Here is a 25429-nt window from a genome sequence, read left to right on the forward strand (position 1 = left end):
GCTGCCTAATATATCCCACCCTGACAGTAAAGGTGGCATGAAAACGAAATAATCAGTGTTATTCACTTCACCTGTCAGTGTTCATAATGTTATGGCTGATCGGTTTATAATAGTAGTAACATGCTACATCACAGCTAGATGTTTAGTTAAACAGACTTGTATCTTTCAACCCATAGAGCCTAATGAATCTCTATTTATTGAGTCCAAAGTCTTTAAATGTGAACTTTGTTCATATTTAATTGTTTCCATGTGGGAGAAAATATATATCATTACAATATTACAGTAACATTATCAAGCTCTATATAATGCTTATTTAATATTCCTATTCATAAAAATCTTGCAGCGTAATGTGACTTTAAAGTGTCTTTAAAGTGTCAAATATTTTTAAAGTATCTCAAGATAGTGAACTGACTGATTTTGTTTGTATTATCACATTTCTATTTTCAACACCCATAGTGTTGAAGTCAGAATAAAAATACTTTTGTCAATTTCCATCTGAAAGAAAATTCCAAATATGTAGACTTTCCCTATGAACATTTGTCACTGAGCTCATTGGATCATGTCCCCATAGATGGCTTGTGCAAATAAAGCAAAGCTGAAGGGCTTTTTGAGCTGTTGATGTTATAATGATGCATGAACATCATACAGATTTTTAAGAGGCGCAGATCTTATGATGATCTGACTTTATTTCACAAAGCATTTGGCATAAAAAACTGTGCTAGGTACTTATCTGCCAACTGAAACATGTCACTGCCCTCAAAGTAGAGCTCTAAAAGTCTAAGCAGGCCGGCAAAATTCACCTCTAGCTACTTACTGCAACTTTCAGCCTTTCCCTCCTCACTGTGTGTCTCAAGTGTTATTTGAAACACTTTAAAAAGTGAGTTTAAAAGTTGTCTCCAAAAGAAATTACATGACATGTAAAAGGAAAAAAAGCTGAATTTTCTACAGTAGCCTGCTTTACCCTGTTGGCATTATCCTGTCACTCACTTCTACAATTAGTTGAGTCCTAAAATGTTTTTAAAATGTATTTTCTTCTTAATGTTATTATTAATATTGCTATTATTTAATCTTAATACTGCTGTAAAACATAAATAAACTCATGAATAAAAAAATCAAAAAGTCTAAATAATGAACCCAGCCTTGTGTCCTTTTTTAGTGACACTGTATTAGGGACTAATGTTAAGACAACTGTTTAAGAAAACAACGCTTTCTTTCCACTCCTTCAATTAAAAACCCACTATATGGTGCTGCTCAGTTCCCTTTATACCAGTACAATGTGCAGAGTACATCTGTAACTATATATTAAAGGTTGATGTATAAATGCCTCCCTGCATTCGTCTTTTCCTCAGCGACTGGCAGAGTCAGAGCACATTCTCCTCCTCAGCGCAGTAATTGGTTGGTCATGTCATGAAGACACAGTGAGAAATTGACGACTAACAGAAAATTCCTCCCTCCTGTTGTGATCATTCGCTACTGTTGAATATTAAAAATGACACATTAAAGAACATTACCTTGAAGCACTTGACTAAAACCAATGTGAGTCCATTTTAATGGCACACTGCTCGCTCATCAGAGCCAATACTTGATAGGTATTATTATGAATTAGCTGCGCGTGCATAACGGTTGGGTGGGGAGTGATAGAGGGACTCCTGTCTTAGAAAATGGAATTCACAACCTTCCCATAGCTGTGTCACGGTGCTGTCTTACTACAGTGTGATATAGACATTCGTATATGTGGAAACCAGAGGGTGTGATAAACTGTCAAGCCATCTTCTGCTTATTGATCTTTACTCCAACATATTTACAGGTTTTAATACTGCTCTCGCTAAAGAATGTTTCTAAGATCATGTGGACACCTGCACAGGACAATCCATACTTTTATCACATCCTGCAGTTTCCAGAGGTGAGGGCAATGTAGAAGTCAGGTTGGTGGGGCAGGTTGGAGAGCTTCTTGCTAAGCAGCACCCTATTTTTAATTATATATGAGGCAGAACTCACAGAGACAGAGAGAGAGAGAGAGTGCTCCTGAGAGTGAGGCCTTGGTGGCACATGAACACAGGGTGATTGACCAAGTCACTAAAAGGTCCAGTCACTCACATCTGAGTGGGCATTGACCCACTACACTGCCAGAGCCCTTGAGAGATCGGGCAAGGAGAAGGTGGGGTGCCCTGTACATCCACAACCCTCCCAAGTGGGGTGGAATTTCTGTCTGCATCAATTATTCAAAGACCATCTTAGATAACACTCGCGGGCAGGATGGATGAGGTCTATTTCTGTATAGTACTTCATAAGGATGAAGACAGGAGGCATTTTTTATTTTGTGTGCTGGTGCTTCAGACACCGGATAACCAGTACTCTCCTTTCTGTGCAACTAAGGTAAAACCTGAAGTGTCTTTGAAAAATGCTCTTAACACACTCCACATTCTTCTCTCTTTGCAGACATTCCAGGATTTCAGCACATTCTAGAAGATCTGAGGGACACACTTATTTCCTGCATACTAGGAAATTGAATGTACAGTAGGTGTTGCCAAGAGGGACCCTTACAAAGGTGACAAAAGCCTCTGAAAACTGGCCCTTGCTCTGTCCTTTCACATTGTGTCCCCTCAATAATCCTCATCTTTCCTGCTAAGGTTTCTGGATTTCTCCCATGTGGGTCACATGGTTTTCCATATGTGTCATGTCACTATGCACAACAGTGTATCACATCACAGTTGCATGTGGTCACTAGTGCAAGAGACTAGAAGCTTCCAGCTAAAAAAGGGTCTCTTCTTATTTTACACTACGCCCTTTAGTAGCAAGTTTGACTAAATATTGATAACAATAATAGCAACTGTCATGACTGTGACACATCAGCAAGTCAGATGTAAACACTCACTATTAGATGATGCATCAGAGAAAGCTTTGAAGTTGCTGGCAAGATACAGGAGCAGAGGATGAACAAACAAAAATAACCTACAATTTCTTAGCTCTTTCTGTACATTTCTTTCCATGAAACCTCTCTCTAATAACAATAACTGTGGCTGGAAGGTACAATGCAACCTATACAGTCAAAGAGAATGAATGGCAGGCAAGTGGTGTTATTTATCTTCTATCTATAATGTCTTACAGCTGAAAGCCCCTACAAAGTGCTTATTTTAAAAAAGGGAATTCATTTGACTATATCTCTATGCAAACAGTAGGGCAGACATAAGCAAGTTTGTTACAGGCTTTTTATAATCTCAAAGATTTTCATTTAAATAAATGTCTGTTAAGTTTGTTATCTATTGCACAATGAGTAACACAATGGTGATTGAGCCCACTGCATACTGATGAAAGAGTTGCAATATTTATATATTTGCAGTATTACAAACTGGGTGTCAGTGGTGACATTCCTGGAAAAAATGCTGTGTTAAGATGCTAATGCTGATGGAACATTTCCTAGTGCTGCAGCTTCACATTAAAAGCATTTCAAAGGTGAAACATGAGTTGACTTTTATTATGAAGGAAGTGAGATTGACACTGACTGCTATTGGTCACTTCTGGCATTTTTTTTTTGACAGCGAATCATTTTGGGATATTGCAGGGAGTAATGGAACAAGAAGGAGCAGCCACAGTAAGCTGGTAGATGAAGAGCTGCAGGCGAGCTTCTCAGGGAGGTAACCAACTCCTTTCGCAGACTTGTGTCGTGTGCAGCATAACATCACAGTGATAGTATTCATTAGAATAATGGAAAAAGACCAATTACTGTTCTTTGTAAAAATAGTTTAAATGACTACACAGTAAACAAATGCGGCAGTTGCTCTTATGCTGAAGTTATTTCTGTACAAATTAGCTTTTTGATGAGTGTTTTGCTGCTGTTGCCCCTAGAAACCACAGGTGTCGCCAGATCAAGTGAAATCTTAAAGGTCCAATGTGTAACATTAAGGGGGATCTATTAGCAGAAACGGAATATATTATTCTTAGGTATATTTTCATTAGTGTGTTATTAACTAAAAATAAGAATAGTTGTGTTTTACCTCCAAATGAAGCGTTTTTAGCCACAGACGCAGCGGGTTGCCTGCTGTGGAGGACGCCTACAGGGCGGCTTACAGTAGCCGAGTACAGACAAAACAAAAAATGACTCTAGGGCTATTGGTGTGTTACACCTGTCCAGCATAGCTACTCTCATCTCATTTTGGTTATCTAATTAGCATAATTATAAGCAATCTTTTGTGTTTTATTTGACAACGTGTCGATTATTGACAGAACAATTTTGAGGAATTACATTATTTTGTGTTTACTTTATAATTCAAATAATTTACGTGGATTTTTTTAAACTCCTGATTCAAACCCCTTAATTAATTAATGTTGTGTTGTGAAAGCAGCCAATGTAAATTGAATGATTACTACATTATTGAACATTTACATGGTCTACTATTTATTAAGTTAACTTGCATTCTTAATTAGCACTATTGTTTACAATCCAATTATTATCTAATTAGAACGTCTTAGAGATAGGCTGTGAGTTGGACTTAAATGAGGCTCATTTTTCTGCATGGTAAAAGTTGGAGAGGGACACAGAAAATAACAACCTCATACTTCAGAGATTTGATATCAGATTTGTTGGTAAACAAATGTCTTATTAACTATTTTTGTAACATAAACTGTGCAGGGATCAATTGACAGCATTGGCAGCAATTGTTATGCTTTGTGTGCATAAATAGATGCTGTGGCGTGTGCATTCATGCTTCATGTTGATGTGTGACATTTGTGTGTTCACAGAGTTCTGTGCCTACATGTCAAAGGATCTGAGACATTTGATTGTGACAGAATATCTTCCATACGCATACAGTTATTTCTGTCACACAGTGGCTTTTTTGGTTTCAGTCCTGAGCATCAACTGTGATGCAGCGCAGAGACATGGAGGGATGTATACTGGGGTCATATGTGACCTGGGCTGGTCCCTGGTGAACATGGTTCTACTACACTGGTCCCGTCAGTCACGCAGCCAGTCAGTCAGTCAGTTTAAGGAAAAGGCTGGGAGAGAGTGAAGACACACACTGAGAGAAGGAGCCCGACTGAACAGCAGACAAGTATTCCCTCCAGTCAATCACAGTCCACAGAACTGCTCAAATGATGCAGGATCTCCCAAGAGGCCTGCAGGGTGGAACTGGGTGAAGGAGGACCTAATGTCACACTCCCTACACTGAAGTCAGTTCCTGTCAATTATCATAAGTAACATGATGACTTAGAAAACTGCTATTGAACTCTGCAGTTTGCTCCAAGATGACCATGCTACTGGTGTAAATAAAACAAGCATCACTGGGACTCTGTGGAAGGTGCTAATCCCTGACTAATGAACTCTGCCTCTGCCAGTAGCTTCCCTGTTGCATCCCTGGACATCTCCACCTGTGTGTGTGTGTGTGTGAGTGTTGTTGTTGTTGGTGTTGTGTGTGTGTGGGCGTGTGTGTGTGTGGTGGTGTGTGTGTGTGAGTTAGGGGATTCAGAAAGAGAGGGGACAGGCTCACTCTACACCGTCCTCAGCCTGAACAGGCAGAACTCAGGCCCACAATTTCACGTGTTTGTGGGCATGTGACACACCACTGCTTCCGCATCCCTGAGACCCAGAGGACCCAGAGTGGTGTGGTGTATTTGTGTGTTTTTCCTTCGTGCATCATGAACATGAACACACACACACGCACCTCCTCTGCTATTAATACTAGGGGAAAGAAGAAATCAAATATTAATCCTTCAATGCCCACCTGGAATAGAAAAAAAAATGAGTGGACTTACCATTTTGTTATTGATTTCATGAAAATGAATTTCACAGACTTTCTCTACGATGTCTTCACTCTCAAAAGTTATGAAACCAAATCCTATGCAGAGAGAAACAGAGAAGAGGGGGGGGGNNGGGGGGGGGGGGGGAGAATGAGTTAGTGGAGAGCCTTAACAAAACTCCAGTGACTAAAAGAAAATGCACCACAAGATGGAATATTATCAGGAGCCAGATCCAGAAACTATGCGAGTACATCTGTGGAGATTGGCTTGGGCATGGAAAAGAACAAGTGAACAAGACAGACATTGTCCTCTTTAAATCAGGAAAATGATGAAATCTGCCACATTATTAAGGGCACTCGAGGACCTCTTCTACAAAGAGAAGATGGAAAAACAGCACAAAGCTCATTTAATGAGATTCAGGGAGCTAGGGCCCAGCATCTGAATTTCATTAAATGCATTTTGTGTTCTTTTTATTGAAATCTCACTGTATAACAAGCCCTCGTTTTTATGTTAATGCAGGCCTTAGAATGAATGTGTCGTTGACAGTGGGATTTTGTGCCATATTTATAGGATAAAAGCTTAACCCCTCTTTTAACACAAAGACAGAGAGACAAGATGGTTTCAGACTTTTGAACACAAGTGGATTGCAATGCTCTCCTCTGTGTTTTGATGGCGATGCACAAAGCAATCTAGCTTCTGTATAGCTGGGGTTGAAAGGAAAACTGATATTCTATTACTTTTGCAAAAGAGGAAACTGCACAAAAGAGAAACAGTTAGTGAATAAAGCAGCAAGTGGGACTGAAAGGAGATGAGTTTCTTTTCAAAATGGCAAACACCCGACGATGAAGTAAAATCACCTCAGATTGAGCTTAAACAGCTGTCGCTACAGACAACGCACCATCTGACTGACACACACTCCACACACAGCACCATCAATTTATCATCACGGACTGTCAGGTGATACCGTCGAAACAAGTCACCTACTGAATGTGAAAAGGGACTGACACACTAATGGGAGACAACAGTTCAAATATTACTTGTTGACTGAGCTCAACAATGGCGAATATTGCTCTATTCGTCCAAGTTAAGACAAATCCATGTGTACAGGCATCAGCTCACAGTCATCCTCCACTTTACAGGACAAATCCCAAGGTCAAAGACTCCAGAGGAAGCTGTTTAGAGCCTAGTATCCTGCACATGTGAACATATTGAGTCCACAAACAAAAGACATTTGTCAGAGATTTGGCTGAGCTGTTTCCGATTATTATTTGTCCAGTCTATGAAATGTAAGAAAATAGTGAACAAATGCCCATCACAGTTTCCCAAGGGGACATCTTCAAAGGTCTTGTTTAGTCCAAATAGTCCAAAACCCAAAGACATTTAGTTTATAATGATACAAAACTGAAAAAAGCATAAAATCTGAGGCACTGTAGAAGCCGAAACCAAATCATGTTTTTGCTTAAACAAATGACTTCAGTTACTTAACCAGCATTCAGTCGGGGATGCTACAGTTATTCCTTTAATATCTCTGGCCATTGGTGGCTATGTTACAAATCAATGATCAGGACTGCTTTCTGGCAGTATTGGATTCTCAGGATTTTTTAATCAATGTGATTAAATACCTTCATTTATGGGGTATTTAATTTGCTCTATAAGCCAATTCCTATTTGGTTAGTTTATATGTACACAGGTAACCATACTGATCATATCATACTAATATCACATATATCACAATATCACAATCACACATATACCTGAGCATATATTTCACCCAGCTCTACTGTATGCATGTTGTTTGGTAAATATTTAGCAGCTCAAGTGTCTTCATATTCACACCCATACACAAGTGGCAAGAGGAGGTGTACATTAGTCTCTAAAGCAGGTTATTCTATTAATTCATCACATCGTCAACAAAAGATGTCTTTGTTAGAAGCTGCTGCTGCCTTACTAGCCAGCTTATTCGAAACACTGGCATTTATACAGGTCTGTCATAAAGTCTTCATCTCTCGCTCGCATTTTTCTTTTCTGCTCCTCCCCCATAAATAACAAAAGATTCTCCTCAAACCTCTCTTCTGCTCCTGACACAAGCTAGAACATATCAAAAACAGCCTTGTCAAAAGAAGGGTTGGAAACCTAATGTGTGAACTGATTAAACATGGACAACATCTAATCTGATGAGATCTTATGAGACAGAATATCAATTTCCACTGAGACATCTCAACACTGAGCTGTGGCGACACACATGTGCGAGATGGGAGGGGAGACAAGGGACCGGTGATGACGACAGGCAGAACAGGAGAGGGGGTGGGTGGGGTGCACCCTCTTCTGCTGCTCACTCCACCTTCATGCCAGCGCAAGGAGCACTTTTGACAACCAACAAATCAACCGCCAGGAGTAATTTGTCATGGAGGAGTGTAGGTAGAGGGAGTGGAGTCTGGGGGGGATGGGGGGACGAGGGCGGAAAGGGGAAAGAAAAAAAGGTGGAGATGAAGAAGAGGGGGGGTTGGGAGAAAGACAGAAAAAGGTGACAAGGAAGGAGGTTAACACACATGGCCCCTGTCGCCACACTCCTTCCTGTTCCTACAGGCAGCTCCTCCATCAACTGACAGCACATTTTCCACTGCACCATTATATCCACTGGGGTCAGGGCCAAGCCTGATACCACCAGCAGGGCCCTTCCTCCCAAGACTGGATCTGTTTAAATGAACTAAAAAACAACATTTGCTGTAGTGTAAACTGCTATTGGAATACGTCTCGTACACGTACACAAAAAAAACTACAAACATCCTTATTTTTCTCTCTCCTTGGCTCAGCACACGCCTTCTTGGTCTGTCCCCTGTGGACTGTCAGAACCTCTGGCCCCCGCCATTACAGTGCAGTTCTCTTCTCTACTATCCTATTTTACAGACCTTACACACAATTACAGGCCACAAAATAGCACCAACAGAAGCATTCCTCTCTCCCGTCCTTCTGCAGGGTGTCGGTAGAGCGAGATTGTCCTCATGTATTCCGGCCCCTCTCTTCCAACTATCCACACATGGCAGGAGGCTGACCTCTGCGAGACTATTAAAGACTGTCAGCACTGACAGACACAAGGAGAGAGGTGTCAACACGCTCACACTGAAGAACCTTCCCACAGTTTAAACAATACCCTGTAAATGGAAACACATGGATGTCTGGTAGAAAGGCTGATAATAGGTGTTGTGTGGCTACTGGCTGAGGCCTCTTGGCTGCACTTCCTCACACTTATTAGCGAGAACTGGGCTTGGCCTCATCTCATCGCTCCACAGAATCGGCAGGGAGCCTACTTTCACGGCCTTTTACCAGCTTCATCATACACGGTCTTTATTTCACACTCATTCCAGGTTTCTCTGCTTCTTTTGCTTCAATGCTTTTCAACCCACCCCCCCTCTTCGCCCACCGCAGCCCCTCCCAACCTGGAAAAAAAGCTGATTCTGCCAGAAGCAGATAATGGAAGAACTTGCAAATTGATGCAGCAAAGTTGACTTTGACTTGAATAGTGGCGTCGCAGCTTTAAATTAAGATGCGATTAAGAACGGTTTGAAATTTTTGTCTTATGTTTTCCTTTTGATCCCCGATGACATGAATTCCATATGCACATTATTATTTTTGGAGAGTACATTTTATTGTTCATTAATTGTCTTTTCTTTCGGAGGTGTATATTTGTCAGAAAAATATATGAGGCAGTAGAAGCAGAAGTGGTTGTAGGAGGAGTATTATTAGCAGTCGCACTTAAAGATCTGGTAAGCTTGTGAGAGCATGAACATATGGCAGAATTAGGGGGGATATAAATTTACAAATGCTATGGGTAGCAGGCATCCCCCAACTCCCCAATGACTGCAGCTAAATATACTGCAATAAGTAGATGAGAGCAAATGTAAAGCACACATGTATTATCAGTGATATACTAAGGATAGACCTGGTGCTTATTACCCGCACCTTTCTAGGTCAATGTAAAGCATGAACAGAAAAAATGAAGAGTCTTAGTTAAAGGTGTGTGTGCAGAGTTACTATTATATTTCCCAGTACATACAAAAATAGCCGTAATGCTAGTTTTGGAAAATAAATATTTGTTCATTTTATGAATGCTGCAGCTTCTTAAACATCCAAAACCCTTCCAAAAAACATGCGTATCTAATGCTTTGATAATAATGGCTGTATATTCCTCCTGATTAAATTAGCTGCTGCTGAGCAGTTCTGACTACTGGTCCTGTCAACACAGAGCGAGGAAGTGGGGCAACCTGGAGGAAGTGTCAGACGTGTCCTCTGGGACACAGCATGAGGGAAATGGAGCTCCCCTGACGGGCGCTGCACATATGCGCGTGCATGAACGCAGAATAAACACTGATGCCCACATACATATGCACATACATGCTGTACATGTACGCTTAGCTGCTAGGTCATAGGTGCAACCCTCCTGCAGATACAACTGCTTCTCCTATACGTCCTCTACCGAATTGTTCATCCTGCCCTAATTATGCATGATCAAACCTTCACCTGTCCAATCAGGAGTAAGTCTACAGAAAGCCCCTGCAATGCCTGTCTGTCTGTGTGCACCAGCCTCCAAGCCCCATCTTCTTGTAATGCAGCGAAGCAGACAGAGGCAGTCCGAACACCCACGGCACAGTTAGAGGCCTTTGATCAGTATTTCCGTCTGCTATTACTAGAGATTCCAGAGCCCCGGGCGTTAATCCCCTGTTTAATACAGTTAACGCCATGAACTTTCTAACAGCACAGGACACATATAGCAGAGAAAAAAGAATAGCGAAGGAGCAAATTTGAGAAAATACTGTAACTATTACTATATATACAAACTACTGAGAAGGTACTGAGAGGGTTGACAGTTAAAAGCAAAACACAAATTCAGTTTGTGTCATAATCGACCCACTGAAGGAGGCAGAATTTGAAATTATTGTTGGACAGAAATACAGAATGTAGGAAATGAAAGGAGGAAGAAAGAAGGAGTCTCCTCCCTTAACACTTGGGACAGAAGAACAACTGAGGTCTGTAGTCTGGTGAGAAGTAGGTGTTGTGGTCCTAATAGCATTTATAATAAAAAGGGTTCTTATGTTGGTTTGGTACATACAGACATCCTCTAATGTCCTTATGAATGTTCTAAACAGTAAACAGTACTGTAGAAGTAGATAGTGTCCACCAGTGCATATTCAAGTTATCAGCTCTTATGCCTTCTGTAAGTGCATTTTCCCTTAGATACCTATAAAGATAATAGGTTTTGTTTATTATTAATTAATACAGAGACAGACACACTGAGACAGGAAGGCACACAGAGACACAGACTAGGTCCCATAGGCAAGTCCAGATTCACTAATCACAAGTCAAGACACCAGCTGATAAAAATCCTAAACACATAAATGGGCTGCTTTAATGCATACAAGTCTGTGGGGGAAAGTAAAAATGGACGATGTAAAATGAATCCCTGAAGTGCACAGTACAGAGCCACAAGCTCTGTTTCAGACAAGACAACACTCTGAATATAAGACTCTGGATGTTGTTGGTTTAGCTGTAAGATCACAACGACATTCTGGTTTTTTTCTGGATGCAGTTTTGTTTCTCGTAGTGTATTGTGTTCAGGGATACATTTTGGTTTGTATTTGTAACCAGAGCTTTGTTATGAAACATGCTAGTGTATATGGCAGACCACTACTATAATGTGCAAAGCATTGGTAATGAGAGTGAAGGTGGGCAGGTGGACATAGACAGATGGTAATATATGGTAGTAGATAGTGGAATGTTTGCAGGAAATATATATTTTTATTTATTTATTTATTTTCTTTCAACATATTTTTGTTTCTTTCCTAGCTGTATTATGCCAGAACCAGAATCAAAAGAGTCAGTCAAAAACAATACCCATTACTATCTGGACTTTTCTATTTATGAGGGCTTAGTCATGTTACATAGATTGAAGTGGTCCCTGAGAGGATATTGTGAAGTCTTATAACTGGCTAAATTAGAACCAGTGAAAGACTGGTATCATGGTTTGGTTCCAAAAATAGGCTAACAAAATTAATAAACACAACAAATAAAAAACAACAACTTTACGGCTCAGTGGAAACATGTATTCTAAGAAAAGACCTAAAACTACAAAGATCATTTGCACATATTACACAGTTCTCCAGGTAAGTAATAATACAAAGCATGGGTTAAGGTCATATTGAATAATGTTCATGTTAATGAACATTGCCTTGAGCATTTTATTTACTACTTGGTAATAGGTGTACACTGTAGTGTAGGGTTACACCCAGAGTGCTAGACAGATGCTGTTGTTGTAAAAAGGACACGTTCTAACAGGAATAGGTATAGCATGTTGACCAGAATGTGTTTTGTTTGGGATCTGAGGCCTTGTTAGTAAAATGATGATGGAAAAAAAGAAAATATGTTAAATACAATAAAAAAAACTTGAAGTGGGTGTACAAATACAACCCGCCCTTGGGACTTCACAAGTGCTAATCTCCATTTGGACTTTTGGTCTGCACAGTGTGCTGTATTTCAACCCTCAATTTGACCAAAACATGCATGTGATAATTTTTGTGTAGGTGGCTGTATGAGCAAGCATTAGGTGGTAGACAATTGGTTTAAAATTGGGCCACATTTACCACACATAGCTTTTTTTAGACTGTTTAGCAGCCCCTCTGAGGCTTTTAAATGCAGGAACTTATTAGTTGAGACAACATTTTGAAGGACATCTCATTACTCAATACTGAGAAATGTCACAAATGATAATAACAGAATGAAATAAAGCATCAGGCCAGAAAACAATTAAACAGAAACAATATGACTGTAAATTGATGTAATTAGATTTCCATGTGATGGGTGTTTTCTTCACGCTTGGCCTTGATCATTTAAGACGCCCCAGTGAGTTTTTCACTTCAGAACCACTTGTTTGGACATCTTTTTTGAAATTCAGATAATTCCATTTCTACATTTTTCTCAATTTCTGCAAATTGGACATAGGAAATAGACCTTCAACACTCAAAAACAGCTTATAGAACAAAAGCTAGAAATAAGAAATGACGCTATATTAGCGTACAGCACAGCATATGTGCATCTCTGTAAGACCAGGATGAAACTGTATGGATGGATCTTCTGTAAATGATTGCAGTAACATACATGCTTTCTCTGCATTTTCTGCAAAGCAACTGGGCTCACCATGCATGCTGAGGGAACTAGTTTGTCTGTGCCTCTATGTAGGTCAGCTTTCAGAGTTGGCCATCAATTTCCACTGTCCTACTTAAAGAGACACGCCATCTCCATACAAACACACACAAACATGAACATAATATGTATAACATGTGTATTACATATGATGACTTTAACCTGGATCTGTACCATGTCATTGATCATATTTTTGCTCTAATCACAGACACGTAAACTATCCCTAACCACAACTTCAACACATCTTAGTTGACACAAATTTGGGCTGTCAATACATGCTAAGTTGTAGCGTGAACAATGGTGGGAACAGGCATCTCAATAGCAACACAGGGTGTGTACTTGAGAAATGAACGCAGCTCTCTCCACCTCTCTCAAACACTTTCTAACTCAAGAAAGACCCTCATTAGTGTCAAACAATAAACCCATAACTGTAAATTTCTTTCCTCTTATATGATCACAAGGCCGCTCTAGCTGAATTGAAGCAATTATCCACGGAGAAGGTGACTAACTACCCCTTTGCTTACTAGCACCCAGACAGCAGGCTAAAAGCAGTAAGCTATAAAGAGCTTAAAATGAGCACTTGATGAAGAAGTCAAAGGAATCCTGGAAAAAAAATACAAGAATTCTCTTTTAACTAATAATAATAGACTTTTGTTGATTTTAAAACTGCACACTAGTAGAATTGTACAGGTATATGCAACAATAACTGGAATAGAAAGAAACGAGTGAAGTAACTGATTATAGCCGAGGAAATGTGATAGGGACGTTTACCTCTTTCACCCAAAGGTGGCCTGCCAGAGAGCTGGGGATGTTCACAAGTGCTTATCTGTGTGATCAGATGGAAGAAAATTATCCTGCAGGTCAAACCTGACAAAGGCCTTCTGTCCATTTGTAAAGCAGCCGCAGCTCTGGACTTGACCCGAGGACTGAGCAGCCTCCTTAAAAGGTGTCAGTGTCTCTATGGAGCAAAAAGGTGAGAAACCAAACACTACAGGCCAAATTTGAGACTTTTTCATCAGCTTCATCATAGGAAAATGATCTGATGAGGTGCAGAATATTTTTCTCATTAACATTCTCCTTCTACCACTGCACAAAAATGCAGTGTTAGAAGTGGTAGCAAAGGACTTTAACCTTAGTAAAAGTAAAAATAAAATATCTATAAATATTTGCTATAAGTAAAGATTATTACTATTATAAAAGTATCTGTACAGCAATGCACTATATATTCCATTACAAGTACAGATGAAGCTAAACTTGGCCAATAAGAAAAGCGACACAAGTGAGACAAATCACAGCAGACAACGTATGGAAGACTTACTGCCAACAGTAGTAACACTAACATGCTGACACTTCTATTAGTGTAGCTCAGGAGCCGCCTAGCCACTAAATTAAACACAATGTGTTTAACACAATTGAGCACTTAGTAAATAAAAGGCTGGCTATGAATAATGCACCTGAAAGCAGGACAAATAAAGCAACTAAGTAATTTGTAACTAAACAAACATAAATACTTCCCTCTAAAATGTAGAGTATAAGTACATGTATGTATTTCCTGATAATGAGAAGCAAGTTTAGACATTCCTGGCCATTTGGTGAGCCATTTTCATCATGCACCACTGCAATTGGCACAGTTTTTTCAAATTTATTAGACGAGTACCATCACTGGCTGAGAGGTTAATGATTAATCACAATATATTCAGTTTCATATTCCACTTCACCCAGCCCTTTTTCAGATGTTGAGTACACATTTTTGAACAAAATGCACTTAGATGCATCATTGTCCTTGCACACACGACCTAACACTTTGCCATGGTGATTGTGCCATGAAACTAGAGCTCTGTGTGGGTTTTTTTTTTTTTTATACTTTTAAAATTCATACAGTCCATGTTGGCCAGATATTTAAAGTAACGGTCCCTGAGTTTTAGAATCTGACAGGGGAGTTGGACTCTAAAAACATATGTTGGTAACACAGAGCTTTACACTGACACTTAATCAGGACGAATACAGTAACTATTTTTGCAGTCTGTGGCAATTAGGTCATGAGAATACTTGGGCTGCTTCAGTTCAGTCCATTTGGGAAAGGAAAAACTGCTCCCTCCTTCTCTCTCTATCTGTAACTTTCTTTCTCTCTCCATTTATAATATCTCACAACAAACCTTCTCTTGTGCAGTGGATCCACCCAACAACATTCACATCATCATCCAGTAACATTCAAGAAACAGCACAAAAAAAACAGACCTATGGAAGACCTACCTAAACCCAGTGAGCATAAATCAGAAAGAGACCCGAGGACAGTTAGACAGTTAGACCTGATCCAAAATACAGTTGACCCAAATAGACCAAACAGAAAGAGAACACCAAAGCTGGCAGCACCATGATGCACCACCAATTAATGAGCAGCAGTGGTCTAAAAAAGTAGCAAAACAAGCACATGTAATTACAGAAACAGAACAGGTCCCGATTAGACCAAATATAATTTGGAACCGGGTGTATCAATGATGACATCTAGCCTGCAGTACATGCTGGTAGGAGTATATAAGTCAGACGTTATTTTTGTTTTCTGAGCAAATTAGAAATATCCTCCTCTCATGTTTGTTTAATGTCTCACTGTGGCCTAACTCAAATTTAGTTTGACAGTGTTAAAAAACCTTGCTTTTGTTGTGAACATAACCCGATCGATAAAGGGACCGCTATCCATGATAAGGTGATGGAAAAATTAATGTTCTCTCTTCTAGAGTAATCCAATTCTGTTGGCTAATATCCATAGCACAAACACACATTCCCACACACGTATACAGAGAAACAGACACATCTCATATGCTGAATATACACAGTGCAAGTAGCTCCATATGAAGAGACCAGAGACAAATACAAGGTTAGGTAAACATTGCTGAGGGTAAGACAGCAAGCCGGCAAGACAAGTGGCTGGAATATGAGTTACGAAATTGTGCAAAACCAACCTGAACATAATTGCTCACACTGATAGAATTTCTTTAGTACAAATGGAGTATCGGTGTAATGAGATCCAAAGGTTTGAACCACAAGAGGATTCTTCATTCAAGAATGTCAGACTCTTTTGTGCCAAGCAATAGGCCGAGCTTAATAGATGTCTCAATTTCTATCACATACAGTAACAACCAATGCAGGGAGGAGGCGGTGGGATGAGGGGGCAGGAGCCTTTCCAAAAGGCTTTGAGGCAGCGTGATGAATTTCTTTTGAGGTGTGAAGCAACGTGGGACTTGAAATGAATGAAACAGATATGCACCTTTTGTGTTTTCTGACCTATTGATATAGATATCAATTTCATTAAACTTAATTAGCATTTCTCATTCCTGAAGAAAGTGGAGGATAAGAAAAGGGGGAATAATAAGTAGAAAGTGAATGCAGAGAGATGGAAAAGCAGATCACTCAGAAGTTTGTACATGAAGAACAGTTTTTGGTCTGAAAAGAAATCTTGGCAGGATGTTGTGGATGCCAACACCTCCCACCAAAGCACTACAGGGGAATTCACTCAGGGACTAAAAGCATTTAATCAAAATAATCCTCTGCAAACAACAAGGCTTTAAAGCACTGAATTACATGGAAGGGGGTTGCAAAGTAAAATTGATTTAAGTGAATTAGGCCTCTCATTGCCTGCATGGCCAGATTGTTATTAATATTTAAGCATGGGGTATATTTAAAGGCGTGACACAGTAGCAGTTCATCTGAAATGAAGAACACTGATGATGCCACTTTGCAGAGGCCCATTACCATTTAGTAGAGATTGCTTTCATTGAGTGAGCCAAATGCTTAGAGGCGGAACTGCCACTTGTGTTTACTTTACAGATGCTGTTATGGTGTTACGGTGAAGAAGAGCACTGTTCTCAAAGAAAGCCTTTTCCATTCTTCACATGTGCACGTGCACAAACACACACGCAGGAGCCTCAAATCATGACATCATGGACTCATCAAGTGATGCATGATGTCATTCTGATACTATTGACCCTTGTAATCAAGGCAGGCTTCGCTGCTTCACGAAGCCCCCTCTTTCATCAAACGTCTCTCTCAAACATACTCACAAGCGCCGGCACAAAATTAGAGCTGTGGGGTGCTCAAAGTATAGCAGCATAGTTCAATTGCAGACAGAGTCTGTTCACAACATCCAGGCTTCGTCTAATTGCTTACTTGCACTATAATTGGGTATATAATCAAACGATAAACTGAACACAGCGCAGCGTCTTCATAACTTCAGAATATCCTTTCATCAATGCCTATGGGCAGTGATTAGCATAGATGAGAAAGCTCCACGGACGACGGTAACCACTTCTTATTTATGTCTTTGTTGAAGTCATTCATCTCATTGATTTGTGTTTATCTTTTATGTTAGCTCCTCCAAAGGAACACCTGAGGAAGGGTAACAAAAGGTCATGATCTCATATTAGCATAGATACAAAAGGCCAACCTTAAGAATTCATATCAAATCTACAGTCTCTTCAAGCTCTGGGAGGCATGTGGAGATGTTCTACATGCAGACGAGTTGGAGTGCTCAGTGCTGAGGTTAAGAGACCTGGACCACCCAGACGGCAGCCTCTTCACTGCAGCTCTGCTGCTGCACACAGGACAATAGAGCCTTGGCTGCTTCTTGTTTTGGCTTGTGTCATATAAAGCAGCCACTGATACTACGCCACTACTAGCTGGGTTTCATTATTGTTATGCGAGTACAATACATTCATATACATGCTGCCAGTTTAAACATTTTTACACCATATGCAATAAGTGAACTGAGACTATTTACTGAAATAACAGTCATGTATGAAATGACAAAGACCTTGATTACTCCAATTTGATTCCATTATTAGAAAAACACTGTACCATTGTCAAAATTATTCTAGTTCTTTTCAGGTGTCTAGTTTGTTAATGTAAGATAAAATGCTCAAAGATCCTTAAACGCAATACACAGCTGCCCAATTGTTTTTTATGCCACACACCAGACGATGTCATCACAGGTTAATGTATCAAAAAGTATCACTCACTCAAGCTCTTGGTCAACCACACAAACGTTAAGCCACACTCTGGCTACACTTATGGAACTGAAAAGACTTTGCATTTCGGTTTAGTCTCTCTTCCCCCTCTCTGAAATTTCCTTTTAACTCAGCCTCTTTGCAGAAAGGGAGCTCATTTCAATCTCAAAGCTGACATCTGTGGAAGCAATGCAAGCTCTAAATGAGTGGATTTTATCCTGTGCAACAAGGCTAGAGCACAGGAAGTATTCACGCGAGAAGCAGGGAGAGAGGGAGAAAGCTAAACAAGAAAGAAGAGGGAGATGGGGGAGGCGTGAACAGGCGACAAAAAAAGAAAGAACGGATTTTGTGACCTCCGTTTCTATCTTTCCATCTGCAGCAACGAAACTCTTAGCTCATCCAGGAGTAAAGAGGACAGAAGGGACAGAAGAACAGCTTTACCAGATAGAAGTCAGACATGTTTATTCATGCAGTGAAACAGCTGAGGTATTGGAGAGGGCTTCAAAGCAGAGGATGGCTCCACGTCCTGCATGGCCTTCTCCTCTGGCTAGGCTTTCTGCGTTTGGCCTTTGAGTAAGGGGCTGATCAATCCCCCAGCATGCTGCCAGGCCCTGGACCCCCCATTACCAAGAGGCTGCTCTTTGAACAAATCCTGCCAGGGGTCACTCTCCCTGCGCTTCATCATCTTAAAGGTCAGACACAACAAATGGCATGGAAGACAGTTCTGTCCCTGGCAGTAAACCCACAGCTGACCACCGAGTGTCTGCAGTGCAGACGGCATGTGGACCGGGCTGCCATTGTCAGACTTGACTGGAAAATTGATCCTAACCATCCAAAACGTTTACATTTTAGACAAAAACACAAAAAGTTGACTGTCATGTTAGCATTGAGCACTTTCACAGCATTATTTCTATTAGTAAAATAACACAGTAATGCCATTTATGGTTGGGGGTTTCTCTGTTTAACAGAAATATTGACCAGACTCACTAATTCATTTTGAGTGATTTAGCTGTTCTTTCTCAATCTTAAGCTGCATTTGAAGAAATTCAACACTCCCTGCAGTGGCTTCATAGTTAAAGTCTTCTATGGAAGCTTAGTAAGGTAAGGTTGCATTAATAGCAAACATCAGCATCCCCAGTTTAACACAGCAAAGGCAGCAGATCAGACAGCAGGGAGGTTTCTTTGTAAAATGTTGTGAAACACACACTTATAAAGCGGGGGAAATTAGAAATAAATGCCCGTCTCCTCTAATAATAGCCTGTCCTCTCTGCAGTTGAGCTAAATCAGCCACCATTTGAACATTTATGATACATAATTAAAGGAGGGCCAGTCACTGGTTTGTAACACGCTGCTTTGTGGCTTTTTATTGCAGCTTACCACCTCAAATGAAATGTTGTATAAATGAATTTATTTCTCTTGTCTGTCCACACATACACACATTGTGCAGTGGGGCTTCAGCTGCTTTCTGTTGGAGTGGAATTCAAATGAGAAGCGGCAGATGAATATCTCTTAATATCATCATTTAAAAATAAAAAAATTACAAAAAAATCTAATTTAGTTTCAATCAGCCATGATCACATATTGTCTTTATTTATAGGCCAAAGAAAATAATCTTTCATGATTTTTAAAACAATTTCTGGTATTATCATGTAGTATTTTTGTGCAAATACCAAATTAAAATGTAATGTAAGACAGACTTAGCCCAAGTCACTGGATATCACTAACATTATAAGGCTATGAGACAAAGTTTTTACACCTCCATGCACCCACATACATCGTGCACTAATAAAAACTTAGTGAAACGTCTAAATCATAATATGCATAAAGAAAGCAAGCTGCAGGGAAAGAGGTAAAATTACTAGACTCTTCATCTGGACTTGCACCTGCACCTTTTCAGAGAAGTCTCTTTGCTTAAAATGACAGCTTTTCGATTTGATGAAATGATTGTGCACACCTGATCTCTGCCACTCAAAGCAGAGATCAGGTGTGCACCAAACCATTTACATACTTTGCCATGAAGTTTTTTTCCTTGAATAACAAGATGCACCAAATGGGCCTTCAATGTGGTAATAACTATAAGTGCCGCCTTGCAGTTGTATGTCTTAGTCACAGTTCACATCCATGTTTATTCCAGATGTTTGGATCTGAATCTTTAGGTGATTTTTGATTTTGTTTTCTCTTCCATGTGTCAATGGTGCAGTGGAGGTTGTGTGGCTGTTTGGTTACACCTGGGGTTACATATTGTCCTCCCGGATCCACTCTTTACATATATTTAAATATCTAATTTTGTCATTGTGATTGTATACTGTAATGTTGGTAAATTCTGTACACACGACATCTATTGGCACGTCCATCCATTGTGTAAGAGGGATCCCTAGAGAACCTTAGAAACAGTTGTTCACAATATCTTGTGGCATGCAGGTGAGCTAATGTTGCATATTGTAGCTTTAGTTTAACTACAAATCTTTGTAGGGAAATCATGTAAAAAGTCTAGCAGTTCATAAAACGTGAATTTTGGTCATGCTGTTATCAGAAAAATCCAGCACCAGTTTCACTCTTCATAAGCTGAATATGACTCATTTAACTAAATACACTTAATCTATATACTTAAATAACAGCAGTTGTCTCACCTTAACAGTCAGGGAGATGTCACTCAATCACCATGTATATATGCCCACACTGAGAAGAGGTCTAATCAGCCAAAATAATTGACAACACCTGTTTAGGAATGTGCCGGGACTTCAGAGGTCCCGTACACTCACACAGGTGTTTTCAGTTATTCTGGCTGATTAGACCTCTGATAAGGCTGAAGATATGTGAAGCTATGCTGGGAATTATGTGAGGTCACAAACCGCTTGTACTAAATGAAACTTACATGTGTATGTTGGAGGAACAGGTGCAATAAAACTAGCAGCATAGTTAGCGAGATGTCAATCATGGTCTGGTGGTCTAATGAAGCAAAGAAACTGAAAATCAAAAGTGCAGGTGGAGCATCAGTGCTTTTCTCTAGTAGACACTTTGACTTGTCGTAACAAGAAAATAGCATCGACGATGGCTTACTTCCTTTGAAGGGTCTCGATAAACCATGTAAGTGAGCCAGCATGCATAATACAGGGGCCCTGGAACTGTCTGGGACACATACATTTCAACCATTAATAATGTTACTAACTAGTAGTTTTTTTTATAGTGATAGAGCCCAAATAAACCAGCAGGTGGTTGGGTAAAGCTGATCTCAGAAGAAAAACTAATATCTTGAAATGGTAATGGCCATTTAATAGTCAGAAATATTACCAGAAACTGAGGTTCCTCAAATATCTAAGAGCTGTATACTGTATATACAATATATGTAACTCGATATCAGGCAAATTATAATAAACAAATCCTGAAAGTAAATAGCTGCCTGGTTCAATTTTAAAGCATAATCTATCAGCTTAATTAAAATCACAAGTATGTAATGGTAAAGGTATTTAGATTTTATAGTGTGCTTCGTTCAAGTTCCACAGCCCCATTGAAAATATTGCTTCCTTTTGTGTCTTGTATGGTCAAATGCAGAGAAAATTTCAGCAGTGTTTTTAAACCTGGAATCGGTCCTAGGCTGTGGAACACAAAAGTAGCTCCAATCAAGCATGTAGTAGGGAGACATCAGAAAACCTCTTTTACTGATGCAAGTGATGAAAATATTGCCACTTCATTGCCACAAAGATCCACCATATGACATCATAAAAATACACGCTTTGTGTCGTGTAACATACCATAAAATCCTCTGTTTTATCAGCTGCCAAGGATGAAAATCTACTGGCAGTGTGCTGCATGAGCTTTGACAAGTTTGGCCATCTAGAAGAGATGTGTGGTGATTATCTGGATAGGGCTACTCTGTCTGTCTGGCTGCCACAATAAAGCTATGATGCCAGAATATTTGCCTCTGGCTCCCAGGTTTGAAATGGCCTCTAAAACGGACTTTTGTAACTGCTGCTGCATCGTACTGACATTAGACAACTTCTAGCGCACAGTCCATAAATTATTTAAGCCATCCTTGTAAAGAACCAGCCTGGGTTTTCACATTTTCAAGTGAGATGGAAACTACAATAATCTTGGTGGGGGTGGTGGCATGTGTTTGTGTTTCTGAGTGTCTGTGGGAGTGTGTGCCTGTGAAATGGGCATGCATACAAGTGAACGAGACATATCAAGATATGTAATATGACATAATGTCTCCCCTGCTCGAACCCCCAGCTGCTCGCCCACATGCCACAGATCCTGCACCATGTCTAAACAGATGCTCTATCAATAATGCTTGCTTCAGTGCCACACACCTCCCTGGTGGCCAAATTGGGAAGAGGAGAGTGGATGAGAGAGCGAGAGAGAGAGAGGGAATGAGTGAATGAGTCTGTTTGGAGGGAGGACAAGAGGGAAGGAGAACGGGCAAGAACCCAGAAGCTAGAGTGACTACTGGGAGATGGATTGGCCACGCCAGGAGAAGCCAAGGACCAGTGAACCTGGGGATGAAGTGTCCTCCTTGTCCCATCTGCTCCAAAGAAGGGCAGGAGAAATAAAAATTGACGTCATTTGGGCCTACTTGTTGTAATATTGTGATCCTGCCTCATTGTGTACATAGATCCTCTGGGCGCATAGATGAAAAGGATAGACACAGGTAAACACAAAAATAGCTTTTTCTGTAAGAGGTGGATTGCCCTGTCGTCCATTCACTAATGTAGATATTATGCCATATACTGTGTTTTGGCATACAGAATATCACAAGTAAAACCTTGAGAGGTATCAAATGGAGAGGATTCAGATTCGGTCCTTTACAGCTGGAGTGCTGGTGTCCATTACTCACACTCATCCTAAAATGGTAAGTGTAGCTATCTGATAAAAGGCTCATTCTCTCTCTCTCTACATACACTCACATAAACACATCTTCACATCTCCACAGCATTTTCTGCATGTTTCATACTTCATTGCTGTGAACGCTGGGCTTTCACACTGTAGTGCAAGCTTCTTGTTCGAAGAGTTCACTTTATTCTGACCTCTGAAAGGTTGTGATGGCATGTGGTGGTCAGCAGTCTTGTGCAGCTGCTCAGTTTTATCCACATTATTTTTTTGTTTTTTGGCGCTTTCATTTGCCTTTGACAATGTTACATTGCCTTCCTTATATTGGAAAAAGCGAGACTGGAGCCTTGAAAGACTGCAATCAACTTTTCATCAATAAACAGATTAATTTTTCACTTGCCAGCGGAACTATTCATGTTCATGAAATAAAACTGTATTGATAGGAAAACAAGAAAGCAATATAATCTAATTGTAAGGGTTTGGATAACTCTCCCCAACCAACAAGCGTGAACAAGAATAGTATCACGCAAGCAGATGGAATGGTAAACAACAATAATGATTTTTTTTTACTTGTGAAAAAAGGCACATGGTCTTGAATGAATTCTCTAGGTATGAAAAATGGCAACATCATTCTGAACAACATTTTAACATACCCATCAGGCATCTCCACTCGTGTGTGTGTGTGTGTGTGTGTGTATGCACACCATTACTGAAACTGTCCCACATTAGGTGTACGCATTAGTTCTTGCATGAGCAACAAAACACATCAATGCTCCTTCTGCACCACCCCTGTTGTCATCATCCATCATAATCTAGCCCTGCCTTCCACTAGCTGTCAAAACTGCTCTGGACAATTCACTTAGACAGTGTCAGCTGAACTGTAATATTTTACCAGCCACTATAATGAGGACTGGCCTCCAGACCCACGGAAACAAACACATGGCTCCCTGCTCACGCCTTGGTTGTTGTATCCATGACTTTGCCACAGTCATTCCAATTTTCCTGTTGCTGGAGGCAATACTACTATCCTAGTATGGTCAGCCTTTGCCAGCTGGGAACCCAACCTGTCAGCCCACGCAATATTGTCCTTTGTCTGAGCTCTAACATTATCTCTACTGCTACTGTGAGCTTTCCTGAGGAAAGAATATCCTTCTGTGGTTATCTCTAGCTTTCATTAATGAGTTATACATGGAGTCTGAGACACACAAGTTATAACTAGACCCACAATAATGCAAGTATATTGCTTAATTTTTGATTCATTGATTCATTTAAGACATTTCAAAAAATCCTGAAAACAAGATCCCAAATCAATACCTGACATTGTAAAATCATGTTTTGTCTGAACAGTACTCCAAAACTCCAAACTTTTCACCTACAATACAAAACCTCACATTTGTGAGGATTGAAGCAGCAAATATTTGACATTTTTTCTCAAAAACAGAAAAACCATTGAATCATTTAGATAGTAGAAGATAGTTGTTCATTTTCTGTCAGTTGACAAACTGGCGCTGCTTTGCTCCCTCACTCAAGTCATGTTAACAACCCCAAATAAATCTAAACCTGAATAACATGATAATTTACCGTATAATAAGTCTATAACCCCGCTGTATCCACTCTGGCAGATAAGTTCTTCCATAACCGCGTGTGTGGGAGTGTTGATGTGTGTGTGTCTGTGTGTGTTTGTCAGCAAGTCTGTGTGTCCTCAGTAAGTGCAACATCAACAACATTAACTTGGAGGACAAAGGAGGGCACGGAAACACACCGAGCCACACACGTCAAGACAGTAACAGAAAGTAGATGGAGTAGCAACACACACTATTTTAATTATCCTCTTGTCTAACCTGCCCTCCAATTACAAATAGGGATGTATAATAATCCATCTATTGATGCATGAAAGACAGGACAATAACACAGGAGCTGAACACGAGCAGGATAAGAAGTGGTTTGAAAAATGAGCCACAGAGAGGCTCAAGCTGAGGTTAAGCTAACTAAAATAAATGGAATATCTCTGTTCACATTCACTCAGATACACCATCATTTCTTAATATTTAGGTGTGCACTTGCATATTGGTACAGACTATGAAACAGCTGAAAGGCAATGTTTATCACCATCAGAGACTTCAAGATAAAATACATGATTACATTTATGATAGCGCAGTTAAATGATAAAGACACTGCAGTGTGCGCTGTATTCCACTGAGAGACGGGCATAATGAATATGCTCTGGCTAATTTATGCTGGCTAATTTGTCTGCATTTGGTAAATCTTTTTAAGATTGATTTTCTCAGCAAATACAAACTCAGCTCAACATTAAGTAAACAGCAGTGAGGAGGTTTGCTGTTATAACTCGCTACTTTAAATTCAACGTTCTGCGTCACTTCTCCTTCCACAGTGTGTGTCATTTCAGTCAGACTATGTGTGAGAATTAACAGGCTGTGCTGCAGACACCTGCCATTTGTCTTCCTCCTGCTCATGAGAATGCTACTTTAACCGGAGTACCAGATGATTTTGTGTTTTATTAGAAGTGGCACTATGAAAGATGCCCATATAAAAAACAATGGAAAAATGGCCACATACTAAAACTAACAGGGTCTGGTGAAAAAAAGGAAAGAAAATAGCCAATTTGGCATTTAAGGATATAAGCTGCTAAACCCCCCCCCCCACACACACAC

General features: G+C 40.1%; 1 protein-coding gene across 12 annotated transcripts in view; it reads right to left on the bottom strand.

Annotated features, from left to right (window-relative positions):
• Positions 1-25429, bottom strand: part of LOC118331313 (RNA-binding protein Musashi homolog 2) — a 228805-nt gene that overhangs the window by 60300 nt on the left and 143076 nt on the right. For all 12 annotated transcript variants that reach the window (XM_035666155.1, XM_035666153.1, XM_035666151.1 and 9 more), the window contains exon 8: positions 5752-5834. In XM_035666155.1, the coding sequence (XP_035522048.1) occupies positions 5752-5834 (83 nt within the window). The remainder of the gene's footprint in view (positions 1-5751; positions 5835-25429) is intronic.

The sequence above is a fragment of the Morone saxatilis genome, unplaced genomic scaffold (genome assembly GCF_004916995.1).
Source record: "Morone saxatilis isolate NCDOM2014 unplaced genomic scaffold, NCSU_SB_2.0 Contig20, whole genome shotgun sequence".
Lineage (NCBI taxonomy): Eukaryota > Metazoa > Chordata > Actinopteri > Moronidae > Morone > Morone saxatilis.